Source organism: Phalangium opilio, unplaced genomic scaffold (assembly GCF_054372755.1).
Source record: "Phalangium opilio isolate 3A_F unplaced genomic scaffold, DU_Popi_V2 ptg000017l_1, whole genome shotgun sequence".
NCBI lineage: Eukaryota > Metazoa > Arthropoda > Arachnida > Opiliones > Phalangiidae > Phalangium > Phalangium opilio.
This window is the reverse complement of record NW_028324151.1, coordinates 5,331,728-5,358,429: the sequence shown is the minus strand read 5'-3', so window position 1 is coordinate 5,358,429 and position 26,702 is coordinate 5,331,728. Positions and strand designations below refer to the sequence as shown.

At 35.5% G+C, this 26,702-nt stretch overlaps 2 protein-coding genes across 4 annotated transcripts; one reads left to right on the top strand and one right to left on the bottom strand.

Moving 5' to 3' along the window:
• Positions 1-1,092: 1,092 nt before the first annotated feature.
• Plod (procollagen lysyl hydroxylase) lies at positions 1,093-26,699 on the bottom strand. 2 transcript variants are annotated; one of them, XM_089866537.1, is made up of 18 exons: positions 26,425-26,699; positions 16,352-16,443; positions 14,986-15,122; positions 13,781-13,895; positions 13,155-13,203; positions 11,956-11,979; positions 10,825-10,937; positions 9,975-10,038; positions 9,536-9,735; positions 8,968-9,221; positions 7,841-8,068; positions 2,901-3,039; positions 2,709-2,822; positions 2,393-2,461; positions 2,226-2,330; positions 1,996-2,142; positions 1,783-1,911; positions 1,093-1,703 (listed from the first exon to the last, which is right to left on the bottom strand). In XM_089866537.1, the coding sequence occupies exons 1-18, from the start codon at positions 26,537-26,539 to the stop codon at positions 1,548-1,550; spliced, it is 2,250 nt and encodes a 749-aa protein (XP_089722663.1). In that variant the 5' UTR covers positions 26,540-26,699; the 3' UTR covers positions 1,093-1,547. The 2 variants fall into 2 exon arrangements, with proteins under 2 accessions (XP_089722663.1, XP_089722664.1); XM_089866538.1 differs by lacking the exon at positions 11,956-11,979.
• On the top strand, positions 5,236-7,835 carry LOC149702674 (immunoglobulin domain-containing protein oig-4-like). Of its 2 annotated transcripts, none has more exons than XM_089866579.1 (3): positions 5,236-5,620; positions 6,536-6,685; positions 7,302-7,835. In XM_089866579.1, exons 1-3 carry the CDS (start codon positions 5,447-5,449, stop codon positions 7,455-7,457), a joined length of 480 nt encoding a protein of 159 aa, XP_089722705.1. In that variant the 5' UTR covers positions 5,236-5,446; the 3' UTR covers positions 7,458-7,835. The 2 variants fall into 2 exon arrangements, with proteins under 2 accessions (XP_089722705.1, XP_089722704.1); XM_089866578.1 differs by having other exon boundaries at positions 7,293-7,835.
• Positions 26,700-26,702: the final 3 nt, after the last annotated feature.

Sequence of the window (26,702 nt, the reverse complement as noted above, 5' to 3'; positions counted from 1 at the left end):
ACAACCAAGATGCAGATTTTAAACCAAATAATTTAAATTTTAAACTAAATCCTGTACGGTACCCGTGTTTTTTCCACAAGGAAAATAGTACCAGTAACCCCCACTTCTAGAATTAAAAAACTAGTCCAAGCAATTCCAAGCAATTAATAAACTGGTTTTGGACCAGAGGAAGTGTGCTATTTCCCAGCCTGACCGCGACTGTCGACCTCGTAGTTGGGTCGGTGACTTTTAAAAATTTAAATAATACTAATTTAGACAATTAGGGAAGGTGTTAATATTATAAATATTTATTACCTTTCTAAATATTTTGGAAATCTGAAGAAATAATTGTCACAATTAATTCTTGAATTGTCCCAATTTTTAATAGCCCAAATATGGATAAAGAATGCGCGTGAGGAATTTTGTTTTAATAATAATAATAATAATAATAATAATAATAATAATTAAAAAAATAAGTGAAGAAATTTAAATTACGCATTATTTTTTGTTTGCTATTTTATAAAATAAGAATCGACTTACTTTCCTTTATGAATTTTACTCGTGTCAACTTTCTCCCTGGAATAAACGTCAAATTCATCTCCATCAAAAACATTCTTTCTTTCCGATAACAATCCAGTGAAGGTTGGTTTGGATTTGGCAAAAGATGAAGTTTGTTTTGGTCTGACACTTGGCCTTTTAATTAAAAAAAGAAATTAACTATCCCAATTAATGATTTAGTTCAATACTGATCACAGTTTTAACTTAATTACTGGTAAACTGCTAAATTTCGATCTAAACTAGCGAGGCAACTTGGAAGACTATTTTCTAATATAGCATTGAAAACGTTTTATCATTACATTAATTACTTTTGAGAGATAACGTGTCAAAATGAGATTTAACACAATAAAAACCTGAAATGGCGATGTGTTTAGCTGCTATGACCCAAAACGTTCTTGGATTATTATTAACTCTTGTCGGCTTTGGAGAAATCTAGCGAAGAACACAGTAGAACACACACGATAAATACAAACCACATTTAACCTACCTCTTAATTCTTGATTGACTCCTGTGAATTTCAAACTAAACGAAATAATCGACAACAAAAACTCTATATTAAGGAAAGGATTATTTTTCTTTTATTATTTTCATCAGGCACTTACAAAATATTTTCGATTATAAGCCCTACAATTAATTCGCATTAATTAATTTTGAACGAAATTAAATCAACATATCACAAGAAAAAAAAGCGTCTAAAAGCTAGGAGAAATCTAGCGATCAATGAACATGGGTCGTTTATTAAAAATATAAAACACATTTTGTATGACTCTCCATTAAGTAGATTTAATTAAAAGTTTGCGCGTATTTTTTTCATCTAAAACGATCGAGTTATTGCGCAAAATACGCGCAATTCCGACATTCATCAGGTATGTATGTATAGGTCTCTTTAAAAAACGCAATCGTTTTTCTTTGAGAAGACATTAAAATTTCGAGTTTTAGACCAATATAATTAATTGTCCTTTATATTATTATGTTTTTGGTCAATTTTAATTACGAAAATTAAAGGTAATTTAAGGATCTACGAAAGAGATCATAATGTATCGTATTCCTTTAGTAACCCTGAGACCTTCGTGATAATGAGTAAGACGTCCTGGATGGATCAGGGACCATCCTAAGCGGAGGTCAACAACGCTGCAATTGTACCGAATGAAACGGCAACCTCCACCCTGGTAATGAAACAAATGCAATACATTGCTTTCGTTTCTGCTTATGCTTTTTGTTGTACATCCCCTTTAATGTACTTACCTCGTAATCTTGTCCTTTTCTATTTAAAGCAATATTAATAGTGTACGTAGAGGCGTCATGATGTGGTCTAAGGGACGCTTGTTCGTCAGGTTTGTATCTGACAACGAAATTCATGGCAGCTTTCGGAGGCTAAAAGAAATCGTAATAATATTAAAAGATTCCTTGGGTTTAATGACAGTTCAATAATTAATCGATTAAGATTAGACCACTTACATCGTGAAAGTAGCCAATAAAAATCTTCTCTTGGACGGGTCGAATATATTCCCTAAGAAAATATAGCCATTGTTGCTCCATGCCTACTTGATTCATGTGAATATCTCGTGTTGGTACATTTTCGTATCCACCAGAAACCCGAGGATCCTTCAAAAATTAATTAATTTAAAAATTTCGTTAGTTAATTAAGTTTCCACAATAATTATGCTTGTGGAGAATACAATTCTTACGTAATTGGTTCCAGCTGACCATTGTCCGAAATTTTCCATCAAATCTATAAGATGCTTTGTAAAGATTTCGGAAACAACTGGAAACCAAAATACATCAGGGCATGGCTGCAAGAGATATTTATTTATTTAATTAATTAAAGTTGCATTTACTATAAAAATTATCTTACTTGTTCAAACACGTGGTCTGGTTCGAAATTTTGGGAATAATTTTCATGAATGTAACGTTGTTCCCAGTCCTGTGAAGAATTCAAGACCGTTATAGATAATTATTCCCGATGCGTGTGCCAAGGCTAAACGAGCAATATTTAACTGAAAAATCTAGGCTAAAATAAAGTGTTGTCTGCTCCAGATTCGAAACGCATCAATATTTTCGACTCTGAAGCAGATACCGATTAATTTTGTAAGTATGTGTCAGATAAACGCGCCTTAGGCCTTGGTACACGCATCGGGAATAAGGTGACTAAAAAACTGAAATAAACGTACCAGTTGGTTGCTATAAATCTCGTGCATTTCAGGATGAAGCAAACTTATATCGAACGTTTCAGGATTGGTCAAATGGCCATAATCACCAACGTTACTAATGTACATGAATATACCCTGTAATATGATGATACATTAATCATTGGCAAAAAAATTGCCAAAGTAATTACAATGATAAATTTGAGGAAATCTTACACGATCTCTTATATTTTTGCAAAACGCCATATCGGGGTCCAATAGCCCGTGTATGTAGGACGGGTAACTGTCCTTATTTTTGAGTAAACTTCCGTGTACCAGATAAGACGTTGAGATAAATGGTACATTCCATAATCCCCTAAACGAAACAAATATTTACTAATATTTTAATATAACGTAACAAAGGTAAATACAAACAACAAGTGACCAGCACAGGGTTGGTACACAGTGTGAAGTTTAAAGCGACCGTGAAGAAGGCGTGGGTAAAAATTATTAGAAATACGTTACAGACACCACGTGACGATATACAAAGACTCCACGCCTCTCCTCGGTCACGAGCCTTTGACGTATTTCAAATAGTTTTTACCCATCCGCCAATGCCTTCATTACAATCCCTTTAAGTCACAAAGTCTGGCTTTCTCCACCTTCTTTTATTAACCAATCAGCGCTCTACTTTAATATTACGATATCTATTTTAATAGTGTCCGCCTTAATGCTTTAGAATATTTTTTGGTTCCAAGGATACTACCATAGATGTCGTAGTGCAAACATGGTAAATGTAATTCGGATTACCGGCGTACTCGCGCCTTATATTCATCCGCGAGTTTTACCCCTACTTTACCACGGGGACGGGAAATATATTACTCCCTTGGGTAGTTAAGAAAGAGGCAACTCGAACACCATGTCATCTCTTTACTACCTCACTTTCAATTATTCCAATTTACCATTAATTGGGTCAATCCTTAAATGCCTCAATAGAGACGTAGGCGGATGAAACTCAGACATTCAAATTTTATAAGGTTTGGGGCGGGGTAGGTAAGGTCCTACCATTGCAGAATGATTCGAAATCAGATCGAGGTAAAAAAAAGATCTCCTTTTTAGATATAGCTGAACAAAAATATGTCCCTAGTACAGAATTCAACACCCAAGAAACTCGAGTTAACGTAAGATCTTGAAGCTCTCTTGCAATAAGCGCTGAGTAACCATTTCCGTGGCATTTTGAGCTTGAGACGGGCAAGGAAAAGAGTGGAGGGGTCAAGACAGAGAGAAAAGGGGGCGCCCTTTCCCCATTCTAAGAGATGAATTAACCTATGGGCCCAAGATCAATAACTATAAAACAGTATGGGGGAGGAAAGACGGCGGCAGCTGTGGCGTGGCTATGCTAGCCAGTCGGTACTTGGACCTTTTGGACAGGCTTCCTCTCTTTCTCGGTTCTAGGAGAAAAGGCGCAACTTTTGTTGCTATTTTTGCGCCCCCCCCCTTTATCTAAACCCATATTCGTTCCCCCTTTTCTAAGCTCAAATCGAGGGTTACGACACTCGGTACAACCTACTACAATTGTCCGTGCGCAAACGCTACCTTGTTTTACGACGGGATGTTTTCGTTCATGTCAACATTGGTGCGTTTTGCCATATCAAGAAGCGATACCTAGTTTATTAGGCAGAAGGTATAAATTCGCCACATTTCCAGCTTTATCTCCAGTCCAAACGTAGGTCCGGAGTTAATCCCCACCTCTAAATTACAATCAGTATGTATCTCATTGGTTCTTGAAAACTTACGTCGGCGCGACGCGAATGACGAAAATTACTACGTATTTTCCCGACTGAGGAGAGACTGCGAAATAGCCCGGCCTCCTTTTACGTCCCCCCTTGTATTTTGAAAGGGGGACTCGGACTATGGCGCGCGAATACTTAGCCATCTTATACCTTCTCCCTAATAAACTAGATATCATTTCTTGGCCTTATACATCCAAATCCGTGTACGTTGAGAAAATGGCTAGAAAATTACGCCCGTTTGAAGAAACCATATCTAATGTCCTTATATCCGTCTTAAAGTCCGACTTCCATGGAAAAGAGTTCAAGTGAACTGAAAACAGAGCATCGAGACTTAAAAACGCTGAGACCGTACCGATTTCCAAATCCCCATCTCCGCTGGGACAAAAGTTGGGAAGGGTTCTATATAGCTGACTTAAAAACCCAGCCTATATTTAAACAACACCTTATTTTGAGAAAAGGTGGTCCATTAAGAGCAGTATCGAACCCCTCGAATCAAACTCTATCGTCTCTAGCATCCCTCTTCCAGCCTCTCCCAATCCTTTCTCCTTCGGATAGCGCGTGCCATACTTACGGAGAAGAAAAAGGAAAAAGAAAATAAGGTAGATGGGTTTTCTCCTTGGACCGGCTGCTACTCGCGCGCGCGAATTTAACCCCCCCCCCCATTCCCCCAGTCAAGTCCGGTACAGTACAGCACGGTACGGTACTCGAGTCTCCATCCTCCAGCACACACTGCGGGGCCAGTGCGGGACTCCAATTTCTAAGGAACGATTATTAAGATTTCGAGGTCGAGCCCTACACTACACTCAAAAAGATGTTTCCTGCATGCCGGTTCCGGACCAATCGCGCAGTACATTCCGTTTGTTAAAACCCTATCTATACCGGCGCCTGAATTATTATAAATAATAATGATTTGCGTTTAAATTATTTGGAATTACAATTCAACTCCTGCTTATAAAATCATAATAATAAAGAGGAAAAAAGAAACACAATATGCGTCTTCTTTGGATAAGCGCGTTAACGTTAATATTTCTGGCTTTGTTGGACAACGATTGCGACGCAGCCAAAGCCAGAACCCGCACAAGGGGCAAGAGTAAAAGGCCAGGATCACCAAGATTCATTTTCTACACACATCCCAAAATGAGGGCTTATTACGATAATCCGAACGTAAGTTAACAAAATTTTATCAGTTATAGATAATGTGCTCTAATTAGATGCTAGACAAATTCCTCACCTCCGTTTGTTAACTTTAAAACTGCGCTTCCGGGTTGCGTCTTAGGTTTTGTAACTGAATTATAATTACTGAATCGAACAGTATACTACAATCTTTTCAGTCTGTTTTGTAATTGAGAATTGCACTCACTAATTACTGGCAACAATTGTTTACACGCAAGCTATACTCTATAGTAAAGGGTTACCATTCAAAAAGTTTCCTAGATAACTTTTACAGGTTTTAAACCCTTCGATTTTACACACACCAAAAGTTGTCAATTGATATTAAAAGTATATTTTAAAGAATATGATTATTTTTATCAACTGCATGGTTCAGGTTATATTTAAAAACTTATTAATGGTAACATTGTAACGCTCAATTTTAGTTAACCCCAAGAAATTAATTCCCTGACTTCATTAAGATCCCCTCTTTAGCCGACTTTTAAAGTACCTGACTTGCTGGCCAGTTAATGAAATCATTGAATACTTTTGCTTCAATTCTTTTGATTTTTAGTTAGGCCAAGAAGTGATATCTATTTTATTAGGGAGAAGGTATAAATTCGCCACATTTCCAGTTTTATCTTCAGTCCAAACGTAGGTCCGGAGTTAATCCCCGCCTCTAAATTACAACCAGCATCTCATTGGTTCTTGAAAACTCACGTCAGCGCGACGCGAATGACGTAAATTACGTATTTTCCGACTAAGGAGAGGCGAAATAGTCCGGCCTCCTTTTACGACCCCCCTTGTATTTTGAAAGGGGGACTGGGACTATGGCGCGCGAATACTTAGGCATCTTATACCTTCTCCCTAATAAACTAGATATCACTTCTTGGTTTAATGTTTTGTTTTTTTAAATATTTTGAAACGCAGGGAGCTCAAATAATCAAGGCATCGCACTTTGACTACGAATTCTTCTTGGGTCATAAAATCGTCTTTGTTTGCGTAGCTAAAGGTGATCCTTTGCCGCACATATCATGGTACAAAGACGGAATCGAACTCTACTCCCACCCATATTTACAGGTAAAAGTTAATATATTCCAATTAACACTGTGATTAAAATTTGTACGAATACCACTAGACAGAGAGTAAAGTTACGCAGTTCGAGTTAAAGCAAGTCACGTTTGTGGTTTAGTAATAGTTTAAAAAATGCCACTAGATGCTCCCATAATCGAGGGGTGGCGTTTAGTTTCCCCTCTAAACTTAGCTGTGCCGTCGAGGTTAACGAGTTCTGATTGGTTCCTGCCTTTGGCAAGCTAAAATTTGTGTGTAGGGTTGTCAGTTGAGCCGACAGTTGCTTTAAAGGGATTGTGAAGAAAGCATCGGTGAGTGAGCAAAAATAATTGTAAATACGTCAGAGACACGTGACCAAGGAGGGGTGTGGCTCAATTCATGATGGAATTATCGCTGCAACCTCGCGATAAACAATTAAAAGGCGTCTAGTCCCACTCCATGGTCGGAGTCCTTGGATCTAGACGTCACGTGACGCGTTTAAGGTATTTCAAATAATTTTAACCCAACCAACAATGCCTTCTTAACAGTCCCTTTAAGTTATGGGTCAGCACGTATTGGTTAAGGTACCGCGGTATATTTATAAGATAGCCTACTTCGTTTAAATATTTATTTAAAGAACTTGCAGATATCCGAGTGGAAAGTGGATAACATTACCATGAAAAGCAAGCTAGAAATCGACCCGGCTCGGCAAATGGATTCGGGTACTTACGAATGCCAAGCGAACAATAAATATACCGTAGATGGACGTGCATTTAAAGCCGACTTCAGTACCATTACTTAGGCCTAATCCTATCAAATTTCACTTAAAAAATAATTCAAAATTCGATAAATTCTCGGATGGCAATAATTTAAAATTAAATTAATAATAATTAAAATTAATAAAAACCCTCCACACTAACTACAACATTTGCATATCTAAAAACTTATTAATTAAACAATTATATTCCCATACTTATCAGTAGATGGATCTCGAACAAGAGATATTTTAGAAGATTATATACTCAAATAATTTAATTAAATTTTAGGTGTATATTAATTAATTAAGTAAGTAATTAACCGTTTTAAAAATAATAACAAATTGGTTTTATATATATAATATAATTCCGTGTAAAATATATTGTGATGAAGTTCAGAATAAAACAAGTTTTCAAAATTCAAACTCACCTTCTGTTGTCTTGTACAATGTCCACGTAGTCATGTGACCTGGCGTAAAATTCCTCCATTGATAAAGCTCCCCAGAAATTGGACCATAGTTTATTAGGACGTATTAGCTTGGGTCCAATGACGGTTCTATTTTGTTCGATCAGGTAACGTAAGGTCAATGGGTTTGTTATTTGAGCCTCGGAATCCACTGAGAAGTAATAATCGCAATTTGTCTTCATACACTCCTCTCTAAGTAAGAAATAAATTGGGGAGTTTGGGGTCATTAAAGGGGATTATAGAAGAAGGATGATGTCCACTCTGTATGATCCTCTTAATACTTTAGTTACGTAACATGATTCTTCCCAGGCCTGGGATCCGTTTTTGTTTGCTCTACTGCTCATCAAACTTCAGATGGGCACATGGCACCGTGATGGGGTGAATTCTATAACTGTTTGGTAAGTACTAAATCCTCAGAAATTAACCCACAAACCCAGGGCCGTCGAGAGGGTGGGGCAATTCGGAAGTTTCTCTGGGGCCCGGGACACGTGTAGGACTGTATTGAGGGGGCCCTTGATTTACACAATTTCTCGTGGCCTGCACATTCTAGGGGCCCGGTACACGTTTAAGGCTGTCTTGAGGGGGCCCTCGATTTGCACAATTGCCAGGGGTACGAAAATTCTAGGGGCCCGGGACACGTGTAGGGCTGTTTTGAGGGAGCCCTTGATTTGCTCAATTTTCCGGGGGCCTGCACATTCTAGGGGCCCGGGACACGTGTAGGGCTGTCTTGAAGGGACCCTTGATTTGCTCAAATTTCCCGGGGCCCAGAAACTCTTTCGACGGCCCTGCACAAACCTTGAGTGTCTTGACGTGGAGGGACAAATATACACAAGCGCATGCATGCACCTTGGCAAATAGTTAAGCAGCCCGCTAATAGACTTAGTAATGATAAGGGGAACTATTTATCGCGTATGTGATTCGGTTTAGTAACCTTGCTATAATAAATGTTTAAATGCATTGGGTAGGAAGAATCATGTTACAATTAACCCGCCCGCTTTGTGGTTTGTACACTTTTTTTTATTTTATTACATTATATTATATTTATTATATACTTCTGTTAATATTAATTAATAAAACAATTAAGTACTTACAATGCGAGATTCCTGGCGTGCCATTCCTTGATCTTATCTTCGACGTTTAAAAACTTGATATTATTGTACTTGTGTTTATGTTTTTTAAGGAATATTTCAACATCTTTCGAGTGTTCTTCGACGGTATTATGTAGGAAAACGTCAATTCTTTCTTTTGGGTATGAGATTTGAGTTATTCTATCGAAAAACTCGGGTAGGAACGGTGTTGGCTTTTCAATAAATAGGCCAAATACTACTTTTGGCATGTCTTTAACCTAAATTAACATAAACATTAAATTAAATAATTAGAGACGACATGGCTCAAAAAATATGTTAAAACTTTAGAATATTTGGTCAGATATGTTAAAAAATGACCAATACGGCGTTAAGTTAAGGGGTCAACTATGTTAAGAACTTTCCAATACGGCGTTAAGTTTAGGGGTCAACTATGTTAAGAACTTTCCAATACGGCGTTAAGTTTAGGGGTCAACTATGTTAAGAACTTTTCAATATGGCGTTAGGTTGGGGTCAACTACGTTAAAAACTCTACAATATGGCGTTTCGTTTGTTGTAAGCCAAGTTTACTTACTTTTAGTTTTGATAAACTAATGGTGTTTTCTTTACAAATGAGACATCCGTCTTTGGGAGTCCATGATCTGGCCAAATAATTACCCAGTGAGTTCAAGGCAACTTTACTTAGGCCATTTCCGTGAATGACGATTGGATTAGTGCCATAAGCGGTGTTGAAAACGGAACCATCTCCGTTTGTAAATTTTAATTCAACATCACCTTTCAAAATAAAAATTGGTTTATTATTATTATTTGTATTTATAAAATCTCATATAACATTCTTATAATTTAAGTATGACAAAATTTAACACTCTGTATTTCAATGTAAAGTCCTTAATGGATGTTGTTGTACAGTGTTAATAAACCGGAATTGAATTATTATTATAATTGTGCCGTCATTATGAATAATCAGTCCCTACAATATTTAATTTAATAATGAAACATAAATTAATATTTACCAACAGCTCCATTGAGATTTTGAAAGATATCAGCCTTGTGATCTAATTTGATTTCCCATTTTTTCTAATCATTAATAAAAATTCAATCAATAAATGTGATACACCGTTCGTAAAACCTTTGAAAAAGCGATTTTTCTCTTATTTCTAGTTGCAGGACAACGTGTAATATATTAAACAAAGCCAACAAACAAGCCTTAGAAAAAAATTTAAAAATCTCTGAAAATCTTTAATATCTCTGAATTTTAATACGGTTTTCAAATATGGGAATCCATACAGCTAACAGGAATCATTATGTACTCGTATAACTCAACGTATCCGAGCGAATTTTGTGGGAAGAGCTAGATTAGTCATTATGCATGATGAATTTTACCTGGCGAATAATCTATCTCTCTGCATGTTGCACATTGCGCGCGCCTAGAACTCCCGTTGTTACCAACCAATGAAATCACAGTTAGAAATACGCCATCAGAATTATGAGGGGTGACGGATAGTAAGTTCTCAAGTACGGCGCACGAATAGAAATTAACATGGGAGATATGGCTACACAATGATTCACACTAGCTGTGAAACATTTCACGATAAAATATTTTTGGCAAATGTAATTTTGGTGAAAAAATAATTGAGGTTTTATAATCATGTCTTTAAACTGAAAACTTTTAATATCTGGTACTTCAGTCATAGTTTTTCTAGTCTTTGTCCACTAAGATATTTTTTATAAATGTATTCATGCCCCTAAATATTTCGTTAACAATTCCATGGTTTCCTATTTTCCATAAACCCTTACGTGACATTGATGTTAAGCCAACTACTATGCAAATTAAGTGAAACATAAATAATAAACAACACTTACCCTTAAATCTTCATTTAAATATATTTTAGTATAAAATAATTGGTCATCTTCCAAATTTGCAATATCGTTGCTAGTAATAATTTCGTAGATCTGCGGTGCGTAACCCATGAAACCTGAACAACAACAGGATACAGAAAAAATACACCGAAAATATGTTTATTTTATCCTTATTATTTAAAAAACAAATAACAACAAAACATTTATTTCGTCATTGACAAATTTAAACAAATAGCGACGTAAAATAATTATATAAGCCAAATCTTCCAAGCGTTTAAAATGCTTTTAAAGTCTCTCTAGGGGAAATTATTATTATTTCAAATTAATTTTAAATTCAAATAATTAAGCCATCTTTGTTAGAGAAAGCGGATTTTATTAGCGAAAAAATAAATAACTACATAAATAAATAGATAAATAAAAACCTATGAAAACTAAAAGACCAAAAGATTTAAATACCAATAAAAATATTGCAGTAATAGTAAATAGTAATTGAAAGCGCAAATTAAACTTGTATTTATATATAAAGGTAATTAGTATCTTCAAAAAAAATAATTAAAATTGTTAATCAACCTACCGATAAAACAGGCCTGGTTAATTTGTCATCATGCTTTGTTACTTGTTAGTAGGTTTAATATATCGGTGTTAATATGGGATTTATACATATACAGGGTGTTTCTGATAAGTCTGCATACCATAAATTATGGTAGATGTTCTTTGGGAAATCGATTTTGACCATAGAAAATGTTGTATACTTCTATCTATCTCCATTTTGTTTTACACAAGGGACACTGTTTCAAATCGAGTTAAGATTGGTCAAAGTATTTTACGGATGACCCCTTAAATTTAATTAAGAAACTGATTAAGACTATGATTTCTAATTTAATTAAGGGGTCATCCCTAAAACACTGAAATCAAATCATAACTCGAAAACAGTGTCCCTTGTGGCAGAATGGAGATAGATAGAAGTATAGAACATTTTCAACTCAGAATCAATTTCCCAAAGAACATCCCCTTCTTAATTTATGGTATGCAGACTTATCATAAACAACCTGAATATGTAATTTATTCATGCTGACGATTTTTTTAATTTTGATAATTTGTTTAATTTCATTCACAGAAATTGGCTTCCCTTACCTGTGTAAGAAAAGTCAGCACAGGCTGCGCATCAGAAGCACGGGAATTATTTTTTAATAAAGAAGCCAAGAAGAGAAGGGGAAGTTACGAGATCAGGACGCAAATATAAAAGATTGGGACGAAACAATCAAAAATATTAATCAGTCTCATAAACCACCATAATTACATATCTTAATTAATTAATTAATTAATAACTAGGTTGGAATTAAACACAATTCGTTTTGTTAAAGGATATAGTGTAACGCTTAATATTGTTTAATAAACATTGCGTTACATTATCCCTTTAAAGGGAGGGAGGAGGTGTAAAAAGGAAAAATCTAGTGATTAATTATAGAATCATAATAGATTCTTCTACTAATTATAAGACATGCTTAGTGAAATATCCGAATGATTTAAAATTCAAATTAGTTTGAGATTTCATGGATAATTTGAAATTTGCACCTCTGACCAATCACGTAACGCCCTGCGTTCTTCTTAACAAGATTCACGTGGGACGCTCTGTATCTCGCGCCACGATTGCCACATGGCGCGCGATCTTTATCAAATCTAGGTATCTAGCGCTAAATTTCATTCACGGGAATTGGCAGGGCGTCACGCGATTGGTCAGAGGTGCAAAATTAAAATTATGTACGAAATCTCAAACTAATTTGAATTTTAAACCATGGGGGGGAGGTATTTCGTGAATGTTTCACTATGAAGATTGGTCTTACAATTAGGAGAATAGATAAAAAAAATCACTTGGTTTTTTCTTTTCACCCTCCCTTTAATAGATTGTAGATCAAATAAAACATTAGGCAATGCAAAACTGCGGCAAAACATAAGCTTATTTGGTTCTACATCTATTAAAATTTTTATATTATTTAACATGTATACAGTAATTTACAATGTTTGAATGTGCCTTACCAATAACCCACTTATGTCCTGAGAACGAACAAATATAAAAAATTACCTTCTACCAGGAGGCGTAGGAATAGACGGGGGAGGGCAGAATTCCTTTCATCCAACCCCCCCCCCAGCAACATTTCAAGAATTTTATGCTAAAGTTACAAGCAACACGTTCTCAAGTTTTAAGTGGGTTCTTGGTCATACAATGAGTGTCATTAACTTTGTACGCAACACAAACAATATTCTAAACATTGCAAAAAAAATAAATAAATAATAAAATTAAATAACTCCATAAATACTGAGACTACTTTTACCTCCGGAATTTAGATAAGGTTTGCCATTATCAGCCTTTGGATATTTTTCCTTTCAAAATAAAAAGGATAATAAAATAATATTAAAAAAAAATTAAAATCTTCCCAGATAAATTTAAGAAATCACCGTTTAAAATTTTAAAATACTTTAAATTCTAGTTAAGTTTAATCGATGTAGGACAAGTGTTATAAATCTTATTTTTTTCTTCTTTCGAAATGAAAGGGATACTTTAATCGAAAGAGCGTATAAAATAATGAATATAGCAATTGGAACCACAATTCTATCTACAATATTAAAAAAGATACAAGCAATTAAGTTTAAGTAATAGACACAACGCGCTAGGCTATCCCGGAAACCACTGGAGAGTATCCCTATTGGACTAACCTCTCAGGTGGTACAAGGCGACGCGTCCAATAGGGGAACTCCCCAGTTTTTCACGGGAAGCCTAACGCGTAGTGTCTATTACGGAAACTTTAATTGCTCGTATCATCTTTAATATTGTAGATAGAAACATGGTTCCAATTGATATATTCATTATTTTATAGGCTCTTTCGATTAGCAAACAAAAAATTCTAACCCAGAGTATCCCTTTAAGAAAATATTTTTTTTTGTTTGTGTTTCAACTTACAGCTAACGTTTTATCGGGCCAACAAAACCCTTCAGCTGAGAAGACCACCTTGGCTTTGGATTTTTTAAATTTCTCAAGTATTGTTTCTTTGCCATTGGTAAAGATTACGTCGTAACTATGAAGTAAATGAAACAAAATATTTCAGCCCCGTTAAGTCAATCTTCTTCGAAAAAGAAGAAGAATGAAAGACGTTCTCAAAGGTATTAAATATAGGTCAAACAAAAGAGGAAGAACTTGAAATTTTTTAGAAAATAAAAATAACAAAATTTCTCTTTCGAAATCATTTTGGCGTGAAATATTTCCAGGGATTATTATATTACAATATTAAAACGGGATAATGGATTGGCTCCATTTTCCAAGATGGCGTCAGATTAAAAGTAATATCAGGAATACATACAGGTAATAGGAATTATTGCGTAGCCATATCTACTATGTTTAATTTATGTCCGTGTTTTGTGGGCTGGGCTTAAGAACTAAGTATCAGCCACGCCTTATAATTGTGATGGCGTCTTTATAACTGTAATTTCATTGGTTGAGAAAATGGCTACACAATGATTCCAATTAACTGTATGCATTCCTTGTAATATCTATACACATCTGCTAAATAATATTATCAAAGATAAATAGGAATAAAAGAGAGTGAGGAGAAGACAGACTATATGCGATTTAAGTTGCATCTGAAGCAAAGAATTTTCTGTCCCACGTGGTATACTACAATAAAAATACTCCACCCCCCCCCAATACATCTCTGTATCAGCAGGGATAGATTTAATTTAAGAAGTAGGAATGGAGAACAGAGTAATGTGAGCGCGCGTCAAAGTTCCGGACCCCCTTCCACGGGACGGGGGGGGGTATGAATGAAGAGGCGGGTGGGTCATAGCGACAGAGGTAAAAAGGAATTACGCATGTTTCGCCGACATCGTCAGGAACGTCATCAAATCGTAGTTTAAGTGAGCCAATAAGATAACTCAAAATTTTCGTTACGTGTTGGAGGGAGGGGCTCTATACTGGGCTATGAGTCGAACTGAACTAAATACTAACCGTTCTCCATTCCTACTTCTAAAATTAAATCTATCCCTGGTCGAACGAAAATGGTACAGACAGAGAAATCGAGACAGACATCGCGTCGTTAACATCGTACTGGGCACTTTCTATTATTTTCTATTTCCCATGGAACGTATATGGATAATAACATAAATCCTCACCTATCGACGAACATGACCACAAGATTTTCTTTATCGCGATATTTCTTCATGGCAGTCTTGAGTAGGTTAACCTTGTGACCTCCACCGGCGGTTCTTTGAACATCTCCGCCTTCCCATTTCTGGTGCAAACCGAGAACCTGGTCATGCGTGATACAAAATTATTTAAAACTCGGGAAGGAAAAGAAGTAATGTGAAGTGATGATTTCTGAAGAACAGTATTATTAAAAGAAACACGGTAATGTAAGTAAAAAAAAATACTGTGCTAAATTTCGAATTCTTTAAGTATTATTTAAATTTTTTTTTCTTCTTTACAATGGAGTTATTTAGTTTTCCTGTACTTAAGAAAACATGGTACTATAATTTTAAATAAGAAAAGAAAAAAAAAATCACGTCAGGAAAATAGGGCAATCAATCTTTGGAAGAAGAGAAATTGTTTTTTTTTCTTGAGAATTTTCAACTACATTGATTTAGTTATTGGATCACTGATTGCGTACCAAGATAATCTTTTTTTAAAAAAAAACAAATTACTGGATTGTAAAACTCCGCTTTCGAAAAAATGTGAATAGAGAGTTTAAGAATTTAACCGAAAAACCAAACGTGTAGAGTTCTTAAATGTTTTTTAAATGATTTTTAAAATTCGTTAAGTTTAAAATTTCTTTTATATAATATTGGTATGTTTAAGCCTAATTTGCATATATGGAAATTATCTCTGCTTTCGGGGAAATTTCTTAAACTCTCTAGTTAGCGTGTAAAGGCAAAGACGGATGTAAATCCAGATAACAATTAAATTTTAATGTATCACTAAAATCGCCCAAGATATCTCTAAGGAATGGTTTGATGAAAGATTATTAAATTTTTTTTTTCGTTGGAGTTGTAACGATATATATATGATTAAAAATTATAATCTTCTGGAAATTTAAGTAGCTTAATTTATGTTGCTGATTGCAAGCGGTATTAAATTTTAACTATAGTTATTTTGTAACAGTTTTACAAACGAAATTTCTGACTAAACGCGCGAAGCAAGGAATGTCAACATTCTGATACCATAAGTTTATAAGATATGTTCCATAAGTATGACACTACCTATACTTCGCAATGCTTTAGACTTACAGCTAGAGCTAGTTCGAGGGAGAACGACGGAAGCGAGAATTGAAGTCCTACACTCAGTTAATTTTGCAGGACTTCTATCTTTCTATTCAGCCTGTACTAAGCCTTTGACAGCGCCTCAATAGACGTCGCTTTACAAGAATCTATGACAAGCTCTCAGTAACCAGTGACAAACTTACGGAACATACCTTATGAACTTACGCTATTGTTTAATTTAAAACTTTAAACCAAATATTAGTCATAATAGCATATTGCTTACCTCAACATCCAAATCATACGTTTTTATTGACCTCATGAACCGATTGTATCCATCTGTTTCTTCAGTCGCCACAGTCAGTATTAACAATTTCTCTATAAAAAAATTATATAAAATTCACGTATTTTAGTAATCTTCGAATTAGACCACGTTCGACGCTAGTGCTATTTTTTAACCGACCGAGGGGTTAATCACTCTCAGATACTATGAAAAAATGTAAAGACTAATGCATAATATATCCCCTAAGCAAATTTTGCCAATATCCCTAAAAGTGGCAGGGGAACATATGTACAGAAGGGAAATATAGGAAAATTATCGTAATTATAGGAACTTAAAGGATGATATCCGAAATATTGGAAAAAGTATAAAATAAATGAAATGTCACAAATGTGTTCAGCCTGACCGAGTGGTTGACCCCTCGCTTGGAACTAAATTCATTCTGAAAGAAAAGCGAATAGCAGTGCACCTCAACGTCAGACATTTTTAAAATATTTTTAATTTCCGATTCAAATGTCACTTAAATAACTTACTAACATTTTAAAATCAAAACTAAGTAATAAAATTAAATTAGGGCACTAACCTAGCTAGCTGTCTCCTAATTCGATAAACATTAAGTATAAAGTAAAAAAGTATTAAATATTTAATTTCGTACTAACACGTTAAAAACCCGGACGTTTTACGATGGGTGCGGTTAGATTTGAAAATATTTATCTTTTAAACGATATATATATATTTTTAAAAAATTACTTTAACCTTTAAGTGATACTGTTAAAGGACAAATCTCATGAAAAAGGTGCAATTCATAGCTTCAAATAACGTAGAAATTGCCCAACAATATACACCTAAATTATTATTTTTTGTCGCTCTTACGTAATAACCAAAGCGTCAAATTAATTTTACCAGGGGCAAGAAGAGATATCTAGTTTACTAGGGAGAAGGTATAAGATGCCTAAGTATTCGCGCGCCATAGGCCCAGTCCCCCTTTCAAAATATAAGGGGGACGTAAAAGGAGCCCGGGATATTTCGCTGCCTCTCCTCAGTCGGAAAATACGTAATTTTCGTCGTCATTCGCGTCGCGCTGTCGTACACGAGTTTTCAAGAACCAATGAGATGCTGGTTATAATTTAGAGGCGGGGATTAACTCCGGACCTACTATACGTTTGGACTGGAGATAAAGCTGGAAATGTGGCGAATTTATACCTTCTCCTTAATAAACTAGATATCAGGGGGACTCAATAGAGGGAGCGTTTGACCTTCCACGAGATGCAATATGAACTCTGGGGGTTCATCAAGACAGACCTAGAGGTCGCCAGGGCCCCTTAGAAGGTATGGGCCCCGGGGAAACTGACCAAATTGCCTCCTAATCTCAGGACGGCCCTGGGTCTACCAACATGAAATTTTCATGTGACTAGACCTAGCACGCCACTAAAGTAAGTTAGGAAAATAATTTCAAATAAAAAAAAAGAAGTGTATATATATTAAAAATGAAGAGAAATCACGTAACAGGTAGCAGTTAGCTGCAGCACCCAACCAAATTGGGTTAATTCTGTCAACGAGTAATTGAGGAAGAAGGGGGAAACTCTTGAGAAAAGTTTAATTGATACCGCAATAACAAGATAAATGAATTTTTTAAAAATTAAAAAATAACCCCGAAGAAATATCTTCCTACTACAAATGACTGATTTCCACTAATTAAAAATTAATTGGTTTTTACGGTATACGGGGAAGAATTACTTATGCTAATTTTAAAGAGGCTTTCTTTTTTTAATTTATTTTATTGGATTTATAAAAAAAATTGCCTGAAAGAAATTGACAGTATTAAAACACATGGTCGTTTATGGAGGAATGGTAGAAATTATAAAAAATACTTCTCTAATGATTTTAACAGAGAAATTGCGTGGGCTGACTGACGTATGCAATGGATTTTACTTTTAGCGCTTTGCGGACATTTTTTGGGCGTCATATTTTGACTCAAAAGAGGTTTTTGACGCGTTATTGCATTTCTATTATTACAAGCATCACTTAAGTGTTACTACTAGTTAGCCCTTGGCCTATTTGGAAAATTAAAATTGGTGTAATGGAGGAGTAGATTCCTAACATTAGTTCATAAGATATGTTCCATATAAGTTTGTCACTGGTTATAAACTGGAGCTTGTCGTGAAGTGATTGAAGTAGATCATAGATTCGAGGTAAAGCGAGGGACACCTGGTGAGGCGCTGTCAAAGGCTTAGTAATGCAGACTAAATAGGACCTAGATGGAAGTCCTGCAAAATTAATTAACCACCGAGTGTAGGACTTCAATTCTCGCTTCCGTCGTTTTCGAACTAGATCGAGCTGTAAGTCTCTAGCACTATACGAAGTATAAGTAGTGTCATTCTAATGGAAAGAACATATCTTATAAACTTATGTTCCTAAGAAAATTACAAAGACAATAGAGCATGGCTTCAAAAAAAGGGACTGGTATCATTGAAAAATCATCTAATGATACACATAGATACCGGAAGTTCCGTTTTCTTAATCAAGCAGTCGACACTGCCATCCCCTCCCCTTGAAAAATGGTGAATTGTTTGTTTATATTAATTAATAAAAAATAATTTTGTTTTGGAGCTGCGCACGAAAAATGTGTCAATTGAATTTCACAGACCAAATATGGAATTAAAATTATAATTAATAAAAAAACGAAAATTATGGAAAGCGGTCAAGTCACGAATGAGAATTCGTCTCAACAACAAAAGGCGCACATTATTTCAGAATTAATCCTCGTAGAAAAAAAATGATCCAGGAAATAAAATTCTACTTTGAATCTCTCTTTTTCTCTATCCACGATTCTAGTATAGTTATTTATAGTTAATTGTATATAAACATAATATAGAAATTAAGCTATACGAATTTCTAATATAGCTATTGAAGAATACAGGTTTTCTTTGCTTTTATGACCAAGTTTCATTTTTTGCTGCGATGCGTATATAGCATATATAAATAGATCTCGAATCAAAATCTTTTATAATGATATTGTACCTCACATAATTAAGGATTAGAATTATATATATATACAGGGTGTTTTTGATAAGTCTTGCATAAATTAAGAGGGGGATGTTCTTTGGGAAATCGATTTTGAGTCGAAAATGTAACTTCTATATCTATCTCCATTTTGTTTTCCACAAGGGCCACTGTTTCAAATAGAGTTAAGATTGGTCAAAGTATTTTACGGATGACCCCTTAAATTTAATTACAAGTTGGGAAAACCAAAATATTACCTCTCCGAGTCAAGAGGTCTACTACTACAAACTTATTTACCTAGATATGGAATTATTTCTCTTTTTTGAAGTAAACATTTACGAAATATTGAAGCAGTATTCCAAGCATAGCGAATAATACAGTAAAGCAGACGACATTTTACATCCAATAAGGATAAATCTTGGACACATGGAAATCAGTCAATGGGGAAAAGATCAGGAAATGAAGTCTACGCTTTAGCTGTTTACCGTATATTCTGATAGCTACATTCACAACTGGTTTGCAGTGTAAACACTATCGTCTCGTCTCACCTCAACAATATTCTTAGTTTGCCAACATGAATGTTAATGTTAAATAACACCAAAGCTAAATTGTAGCTAGACGCACTAATAGTCAATGCGCACCATAAAGAGAATAAAAAGTCTGTAGCTACTACCCGTTTACCATTAGCCCTTTTACTATTCGAATTGCCACCATGATCTTTTCTTCTATTATAAAATCTTAACCTGATTATTTAATAGTGTATTTAACTTTCGGCTCACACTGAACCGTTGATGTCTCTTCATTTCAGACACGAAAATCAAAGCCACAAGTTTACTTCACCTCAGGCCTCAATTATTTACTCTTTGGTTCACTAAGCCTATTGCGGATGATACTTAATATACCCGCCGGAGTCTAGGTCTTAGTTTTCTTCATGAAATCACTAAACCAGGGATTATTCTATATACAGATGTAGTATAGCTTAAGTAATATATAAACAGCCATTTCAAATAACAATATTTAAAAAAATCTTTGGAATATCAAAATGAAACAAAGCTTTAAAGCTACAAAAGTACTAAATGCATCATAATTACGAAAAATACTTCCACATATTCACTTTATATTATGGAACAAAGACCAGAAGATGGTGGTGTGAGAACTCAAGTAGAGGAGCCATTTCCGTGACTGTGAATGCAGTTTTTTTTTTTTTTTTTTTTTTGAGGTTTCAATGCGAATAGGGTCTATGGACCGCGGCAAGGATGTGATTAATCAGGTTTCAGTAGGAGTGTAAGCAGGGGAAGGAAATGAGGTTTACTTGGGAGGTGACGGACGGGGTGTGGGGGTCAAGTCACCTCCGGCGGACACGGGGCAGTCGGCACCTATAGGGTAGGATCGCCGACATGTGTCTTATTCCCTCAAACTTTGCCGCCCAGTAGCTTGGCTTACAGGAGTGCGCCACACTCCCGGCTGTGAATGCAGTTCGGAAATGGCGAAGACGTTTGCTCCGATTTGGAAACTGCGAACGCGGTCACGTGGGTGTAACAACAGACAGACAGACAGACAGACACACACGATCGTTACAAAACCTCTCCGTGACATACGTCACTCGGAGAGGTAAAAAGTGTATTTAACTTTCGGCTCACTCTGAACCGTTAATGTCTCTGTATTACAGAAACGAAAACCAAACCCAAGCGTTAACTTTTTGGTTCACTAGGCCTATTGACAAACAAAAATTTATTTGACCAATATAGTTGCGTTCTTCTTGAAATCACTTTAGAAAGAATTATGCTATAAACAGATGTAGTATAGCTTAAGTAATATATAAACATCGATTTCAAATAATAATAATTAAAAATATTCTTGGGATATCAAAATGAAACAGAGCTTTATAGCTACAAAATCACTAAACGCATCGAAATTACGAACAATATTTCCAAATATTAATTATACATTATGAGAAAACCAAATTTTAAGGTTTTGTAGGATTTCTTTCCACAAAACAAAGCGAACTGCTAACGCGGTGCACTAACGGACGGACACACACAGACTAAAACATAGGCTGCTTCTTAACTCTTTCCGTTTTAATTTTGAGTTGAGAAACTAGATTATCTTGAATATTAAAATAAATATAATTAATATTAAATATTTTCTTCGTTAGTTGTTCGCCTTATTGAGCGTTACATCGCGTTTATAAAGAACAATTAGACATTCTTGAGAGACCTGACTAATATTGGCGTTTGAAATGAAGCATACTCCGGTTGCATTACCTTATTCAAATAGGTAGTATATAACGGTGTCGAACTACAGCTAAAAGCAAGAACAACCGCAATTGCGAAAACCTTTGGTGGACAACCCACCTTAGGGAGGCTAGACGTTTCTCGTAACCCTAGCTGATCGCCGCGAATGTCTTAAACCCAACGATGACGATGGAGTAGAAGCCAGGTGTACAGACTGGTGTCCAAGTGGAATGGACGAAGACCAGAAGATGGTGGTGATTAGAAGCCAGGTGTACAGACTGGTGTCCAAGTGGAATGGACGAAGACCAGAAGATGGTGGTGATTAGAAGCCAGGTGTACAGACTGGTGTCCAAGTGGAATGGACGAAGACCAGAAGATGGTGGTGATTAGAAGCCAGTATGTACAGACTGGTGTCCGTGTGGAATGGACGAAGACCAGAAGATGGTGGTGATTAGAAGCCAGGTGTACAGACTGGTGTCCATGTGGGATGGACGAAGACCAAAAGATGGTGGTGATTAGAAGCCAGTATGTACAGACTGGTGTCCATGTGGGGTGGACGAAGACCAAAAGATGGTGGTGATTAGAATCCAGTATGTACAGACTGGTGTCCAAGTGGAATGGACGAAGACCAGAAGATGGTGGTGATTAGAAGCCAGTATGTACAGACTGGTGTCCGTGTGGAATGGGCAAAGACCAGAAGATGGTGGTGATTAGAAGCCAGTATGTACAGACTGGTGTCCGTGTGGAATGGACAACGACCAGAAGATGGTGGTGTGAGAACTCAAGTAAAGGAGCCATTTCCGTGACTGTGAAAGCAGTTCGGAAATGGCGAACACGTTTGCTCCGATTTGGAAACTGCGAACGCGGTCACGTGGGTGTAACAACAGACAGACAGACAGACAGACAGACAGACAGACAGACAGACAGACACACACGTCGAAATTAGAACCTCTCCGTGACATACGTCACTCGGAGAGGTAAAAAGCTGATCTAGACTATGATCTCTAATTTAATTAATTAAGGGGTCATCCCTAAAACACTGTTTAAATCATAACTCGAAAACAGTGTCCCTTGTTGTGACAAATGGATATAGAAGTTACATACATTTTCGACTCAAAATTGATTTCCCAAAGAACATCCCTCTTAATATATGGTATGCAGACTTATCAGAAACACCCTGTATATATAAGTATAAATAGAGCTCGTATCCTAATCTTTTACAATGATATTGTACCTCCCACAATTAAGGATTAGAATTATATATAAATATAATATATATATATATAATTATTTATTTAATAAAATTTCAAACTTTTAAAACCTGCCTGTTCTTAAAATAGAAATCAAAAATTGTTTCCTCGAAAAAGACACCCTAAATATTTGATTTGAAAAAAGGAGAAAATCGTGACACTGTTGACCTAACCACGCACGTGACCCTGCAATTTCGAGACCATTTTTAAAAACCCAAAGAAAGATCATTTATCATGTGTTTTTCTCGACTAGATTTACTGGATTTAAAATAAAATTTCTGTCAAAAAATGGAGCCTATATTCTTCTTGGTTCTAAACGTTTACAAATACAAATTGTTTAGCGGTTGGAGTTTGTACTAGGTCTAGGAGGATCTGGATAGCATCTTAGCGGAGTTTACGGATCTAAAAATAGCTTAGCTTACAAAGACTGTTTGGAAAATATGGCATATTTTTATCTCTCAAGCATAAGAAGGGTCAGGGTTCAAAAGTCAGCAGTTTTTCGGATTTTAAAAATATGCTAAAAGAGGCTACGGTTATTCAAACAAGGGTTAAGGGTCGTCATATGTTTCTTTTTTAATAAAATAAAAAAAGACAGACCATATAAAACCTTAGAATATTCAAAGATAGAACAGGGCTGTAGGGTTCAAGTCTGGATTAAGGGTTCGTATAAATTTTGGAAATCCGATCTCCCTGGCATTTCCAGGGCTTTTTCCCATATATTTCAATGATATTTCCAGGTGCGGGCTGGTTTTTTTGGGGTAATAACTACGGGTTTGTATGGTTATTTTTAGTTGAAGCAACTTCTTCAAGGCAAACATCACAAAATTTCCCTGAGTATCCCTGAATTTTACTAAATATTATAAATTTAAAATAGTTTTCCATGAATTTAACTAAAAATTGTAAGTTTCCCAGAGTTTCCCTGAATTACGCTAAAAAATACAAACGTCCCCGAGTTTTCCCTGAATTTCATTAAAAAATTATAAATTTCTCCCGAGTTTTCCGTGAATTTCACTAAAAATAGTATTTTCACGAGTTTTCCATGAATTTTACTAGAAATTATAAATTTCCATGGCATGAATGTTACTATTTACTAATAACTATAAATTTTTATCCGAGTTTTCCGCTGAAAAGGTCCTCGAGTTTTCCCTGAATTTTACTAAAAATTTCCCTGAGAATTCCTTGAATTTTCAGCCAACAGTTTATTTCCCTGGACATTTCCAGACTCTCCAGGTTTGTATCAACCCTATTAGAATGATTATCCCCTCCAGGGTATAAAAACACTTAAAAAGGTTTAATTTCTTTTTTAAATCTAATATTCTATTTTTCAATATTAAAGTCTACATTCATATGATACTTTAAAAGTATTGGCCTTAATTTTAAGGAGGTAAGTGAGATCCCAAATTTGCGTTGAAATCACGGTATAAAATCTTTTCGGGAATTGAAAATCTGGCTCGACGAGCGCTATATCACGGCTAAATCGTGAAGGAAGTATTTACGTATAGAATCTCTCCTAAGCTTATCTTCACTTTAATATAAAACGAGATTCGGACATAACAACTTGTCCGAGATGTAAGAAAACTAGGTTATGCAATTTAAGATTTTTTCTGACTTTGGAAAAAGAAGAAAAAAAAATTTATATATTATCTGGGCTCTTGGGCGTTATAGCTCCCTTAAAAAGGTGCTTCAGGGTGTTTAAGGACGCCGCTTAGAAGATTCTTCTAAACTATAATATAGAGTGGTTTAGCTATACGAGTTCCAAGGGATTTCTTCATTTTTATATATTAGTTCTCAAAGGCATAAGTTCATAAGATATGTTCCATAAGTTTGTCACTACCTATACTTCGTAATGGTAGAGATAAGTTTGTCACTGGTAACTTAGAAACTGGAGCTTGTCATGAAGTGACAACGTAGGTCATAGATTCGAGGTAAAGCGAGGGAGGCCTGTCTGTCAAAGGCTTAGTAAGTTCAGACTAAATAGGACCTAGATGGAACTTGGTCCTGCAAAATTAATTAACCACCGAGTGTAGGACTTCAATTCTCGCTTCCGTCGTTCTCGAACTAGTTATCTCGAGCTGAAAGTCTTTCAGTAGCATTACGAATAGTATAGGTAGTGCATATCATACTTATGGAACGTATCACTTATAAACTTATGATGCAGATAAAAGGAATCTAGGTGGGCTTTGTGAGAAGAGCTAGACTAATCATTATGTACTCCGGTTTTAGATGGTAATTCGATACAGCCTTATTAGAATATATATTTCCAAAACTTTAACTGAACTATAGGTGTAGATGGAAACTCTAAATCCTCAATTCCGTTGTACCGAGAACCATATAAACAATTAGATTTAACTGAACTGAGCTCAACTGGAGATGTAGAGTTTGAATCTAAAATTAGAACTTATCTTGACTCTAGCTGATTTTAGATGAAAAAAATGTTAAGCTATTGGCGCTCCTCGAATAGCTAAGCAACCCTGTGTAAGGACTCGATAGTTAACCGAATATATATAGCTCCAATTTTTAATTTAATACGACTATAGCCGAAAGGGTTAATGTGACGTAATTATTTAACTTAATGAGATATGGAAAAAAATCGTTTAAGCCGAGTTTATTTCCAAAAAAAAAATATATATATATATATTAGGGGTCATTCATAAATTCAACTGCAATTATATTAGGGTAAAAAAAGCTTGTTAAATTACGGATTACGTGTAATCATTTTAGCAAAGCTAGTAATCCCCCTAGAACACCGATTTATATGAGTGACTGTTCCCTCGACCTTGTGGGGGTCATTCATAAATTCAACTGCAATTATATTAGGGTAAAAAGCTTGTAAAATTACGGATTACGTGTAATCATTTTAGCAAACACCGATTTATATGAGTGACTGTCCCTTCAACACTGTGGTCACTAACCTAACCTTTCATAGGATTTAAAGAGATCGTAAACATAACCCAAGCATAAAAAAATCCCCTTAAACTTCGTCAGAAATGACAAATAAGGTGCTATTCGCAATGAATAAATAATGTTAAAATAAAATCCCATTAAAACCTCAAATTCCCGTTAAACATAAGACCATTCTTTCACATTATTCTCGGAATATTGTTAACCGAAACAAGTAGCAATTAAAACAAAAAATAATCTAATGAAATACTTTATATATATCTTATCTTAAAAATCTTCAGACACGGTAATTAAAACGGTAAAACTGTCACGGTAGAGTAACGACAAACGTCAAACATTTCACTTTCATTCATATAGAAAACAAACGTACACAACTAACGGGTTTACGTATTCTAACCAATAGTTAAAATTCTAATCGTATGTAGTACATTTATACTGCAAAAAATACCCCATTTCTTATCGCGAAATGTCATGTAATAAATCCCCTTATAAGGATCCCTTATCGTCCATTTGAAATTAAATACCACACACATACATCTAAAAAATACTCCAATGGTTATATTCGAAACCAAGGCCTAACTGTCTGAAAAATTCGAACCATAGTAACCGCGAAAAACGTGTAGGTTGAATACAAGGATACCATCATTTAAATGCCTTAAAACCTTTAAAAATCAGTCTTAAATGAACTCACCGGGTTTTTCGTCGCACTTAATTAATTTAAAGCTGCCGATTAATATAATTAAACTTAAATTTAATAGGAAAAGTCGCGTCAAACTCGCCGGGTATTCCACTGACAGACCCGCCATTTTCGACTGTACGCGACTTCAAGCGTGAATGAGAGACAGAGCAGAGAAAACTCGAGGCTCTTGCCTTCAAGGCAGTTACAGCATAGCTTTCTCCAACTACGGTTTAATCAGCGGGAGGGACATTTTAAAAATCTTCCCACCCTTCGTTATTCGCGTTAAAAAA